This window comes from Aphanomyces astaci (genome assembly GCF_000520075.1).
Source record: "Aphanomyces astaci strain APO3 unplaced genomic scaffold supercont1.127, whole genome shotgun sequence".
Classification (NCBI taxonomy): Eukaryota; Oomycota; class Saprolegniomycetes; order Saprolegniales; family Verrucalvaceae; genus Aphanomyces; species Aphanomyces astaci.
The window spans coordinates 121,768-124,490 of record NW_009798390.1 but is presented as its reverse complement, the minus strand read 5'-3'; the positions used below and the strand labels follow the sequence as shown (position 1 = coordinate 124,490).

Sequence of the window (2,723 nt, the reverse complement as noted above, 5' to 3'; positions counted from 1 at the left end):
GTAGTACTAAACAATAGTCTAATTTGACTGATTAATGTCTAAAGTACAACTGTACTCTTCCTGAGTACGAGTACAGGTACTGTATACGACTACTACTGTAGTAGTACAGTAGAACTACGGTAGTATTAATAGTAGTAGAACAGTACATACTGAAGTACCTATAAGTACTACGTAGTACTAGTACTGTACGCGTACAGTAGATTGTATACCGGTATGCTAATCAAGTGAAGTACGTACTCCATGCGGATGTACATAATGGAGTAATTTTCAGTTAACCTTACATTCAAAGAAGGACTTGTACATCCAATCAAAGCATCATGCCAGTACTCCGTCTAGTACTAGATGGAGTACTAGAAGGACACAAGACTTGATACCGCATAGAGTAAGTACAGTTAATGATATACGGTACTGTAAACTTCAAGGCTTCTAGTATAGGGATTGGATATAAATGCTGCGTACTGTATACTAGTATTTCTTTGTGTCGCGACAAAAAATCCAGTGACGTCCCCGGAAACAGTGTTTACGTTATCCGGATTTTACAGTACTCACAGTCAATTTGGAATTGCTTTCGTGCGGCAATTTGCGCTTCTGGCCCTCCCTGCCCCTCAAACACTAGCAGTTCTTCAACTGCTCGGTGGAAACTCGTGACTTCCACTACCGATAAGTAGACGAGTATACAAGTGCTGAATTAAGTTACTAGCTTGTAATCGTGCTAGAGTGAGATAAATTGCTTTCAGAGCAACAATCCATCGCTAGTGGCCGTTACTTGCATTGTGAGAAATCACACTTGAACTGTCATACGTAAGTCGGGTGTTTGAGGTTTCCCTCTTTACTTTTGTCCCCGTGTGTGTGGCTTACGTGTGTGGCTCCGTGTGTGGCTCCGTGTCCGTCGACCCCCGATTTTCGTTCAAGAGCCGTCATCGCTGATTCTGGTACGTATTACGTTTCAGAGGTTTTGTTTACTTCCACCCATATCGAACTCTGGAGGTATTTTGTGTGATTGGATTAAACAGGTTCAATAAAACTACAGGAGTACTCGTGCGTGATCAAATCATAGAGATATTAATTTCCAGGATTAGGAAATATGGAACCAACAAAACCGCCCGATGAAAAGAGGCGAAAAATTACCCAAACCAACTCGAACCAAGTAATATTGACAAATATGATTACACTCAGTACTAGTTGTACTTATCAAGGAATTTGTATTAGGAGTTAACTATCCCCGAGCAAGTGACTGAATCGAAGAGAGAGATTCCTGCTTCGTCATGGCAATCCAACTCCATCCAAGTAATGCTAACTATTGACAAATATCATTACGTTCGGTATAATTAACGACGACTTTAAATAGGCTTCTATTGTATCTGTCACCGGCGTGACTGTAACAGAACTAAAGACAGCGATGGTTGCAACAACACTTGATGCATCCCTGACTCGTGACGAGGAGAAGGCGCGCCGCCGCAAGGAATCAAATCGGCTTCGCATGGCTGCTCACCGCGCACAGAAATGGTCAACTGAATCTGCTGATGATCGGCGACAGCGACTAAGCACTCAAAGTGCTATGCAAGCAGCGATTCGAAGCAAGGAATCTCGAAAAGAGCATGCGATTCGCCTAGAGAAGCTGAAGGCAAAGCGCGCAATGGAATCTACCGAGGAGCACGCAAGGCGCCTGCAGAACCTCAAGACGCAAAGAGCCGCGGAAGATTCTCAAAAACATGCCATGCGTCTGCAGAGATTAAAAGCAAATCGAGCGATGCAAACCCCAGAAGAACATGCTAGGCGACTTCAAAACCTCAAGGCAAAGAGAGTTATGGAATCCCCAGAGCAACATCGAGCTCGATTGGACAGCCTTAAAGCTCAGCGCAGTATGGAATCTCCAGACCAACGCACGAGCCGTTTGAGTAAGCTTCAAGCAAATCGGCAGCTGGAGTTACCTGAAGATCGTGACGTTCGATTGACTACATTGAAAGTTCAGTACTCAGCTCAAACTGTGGAGGCGCGATCAAGTCGTTTGGGGTACCTTAAGGCGCAACGAAAGGCTTTGCATGTGTCTGAAAGCGTCGAAGTACGGAAGAGCCGACTTGAACGCCGGCGACAAGGGCTTCATCGCGTTCAAGAAGCCAAGAGCAACGATGTAACTGCCTCGGAAGCGCAATGTGCTGCACTGGACGACGCTGGCTTGCTGCATGAATGCTCCAAGGACATGAAGTCCAAAATCCTGGGTGAATTGGGATTTGCCCTTGGCCCCTCTGGAATGGATCAATGTGTGTGCTGTGTGTGCGATCGTTTGGCATTTACAACTGATGTCCATGTGTACTCAACCGAAGATAAGGACATCCTGCAATCCATGGCAGCCCGCTTGCGAAATCCTGACGCCACGTTGTGCGATGAGTTGGTCGCGTTTTACGATTGCAAGGACATCCATCCTGCCTTTGTTGGTTTGATGCTCTCGCGCAAAGGCATCACGCATGCTGGCAATGTCAACAACATCGAAAATCCGAAGGATGTCGACTTCAACGTTTGCTTGGAGTGTGAAATCGTCCTCCTTCAGCCTTGGCTAAGTGAACTGCCACGTCACTACATGTTTCCGGGCGAGCCAGTGGATAGCGAGCGTGACATCGACCATGAATTTGATGACAACGACGAACATGCAATTGCATATGCTGATCAAGAGGCTTGTCTATATGACGATCCCATCGAAGACAATGATGGAAGTTCCATATATG

The 2,723-nt window shown here is 45.7% G+C and overlaps 1 protein-coding gene across 1 annotated transcript; it reads left to right on the top strand.

Moving 5' to 3' along the window:
- Positions 1-1,558: 1,558 nt before the first annotated feature.
- H257_17935 (hypothetical protein) lies at positions 1,559-2,613 on the top strand (the record flags this gene model as incomplete). The annotated part of the gene is made up of 2 exons (XM_009846904.1): positions 1,559-2,536; positions 2,605-2,613. The coding sequence occupies 2 exons, from the start codon at positions 1,559-1,561 to the stop codon at positions 2,611-2,613; spliced, it is 987 nt and encodes a 328-aa protein (XP_009845206.1).
- Positions 2,614-2,723: the final 110 nt, after the last annotated feature.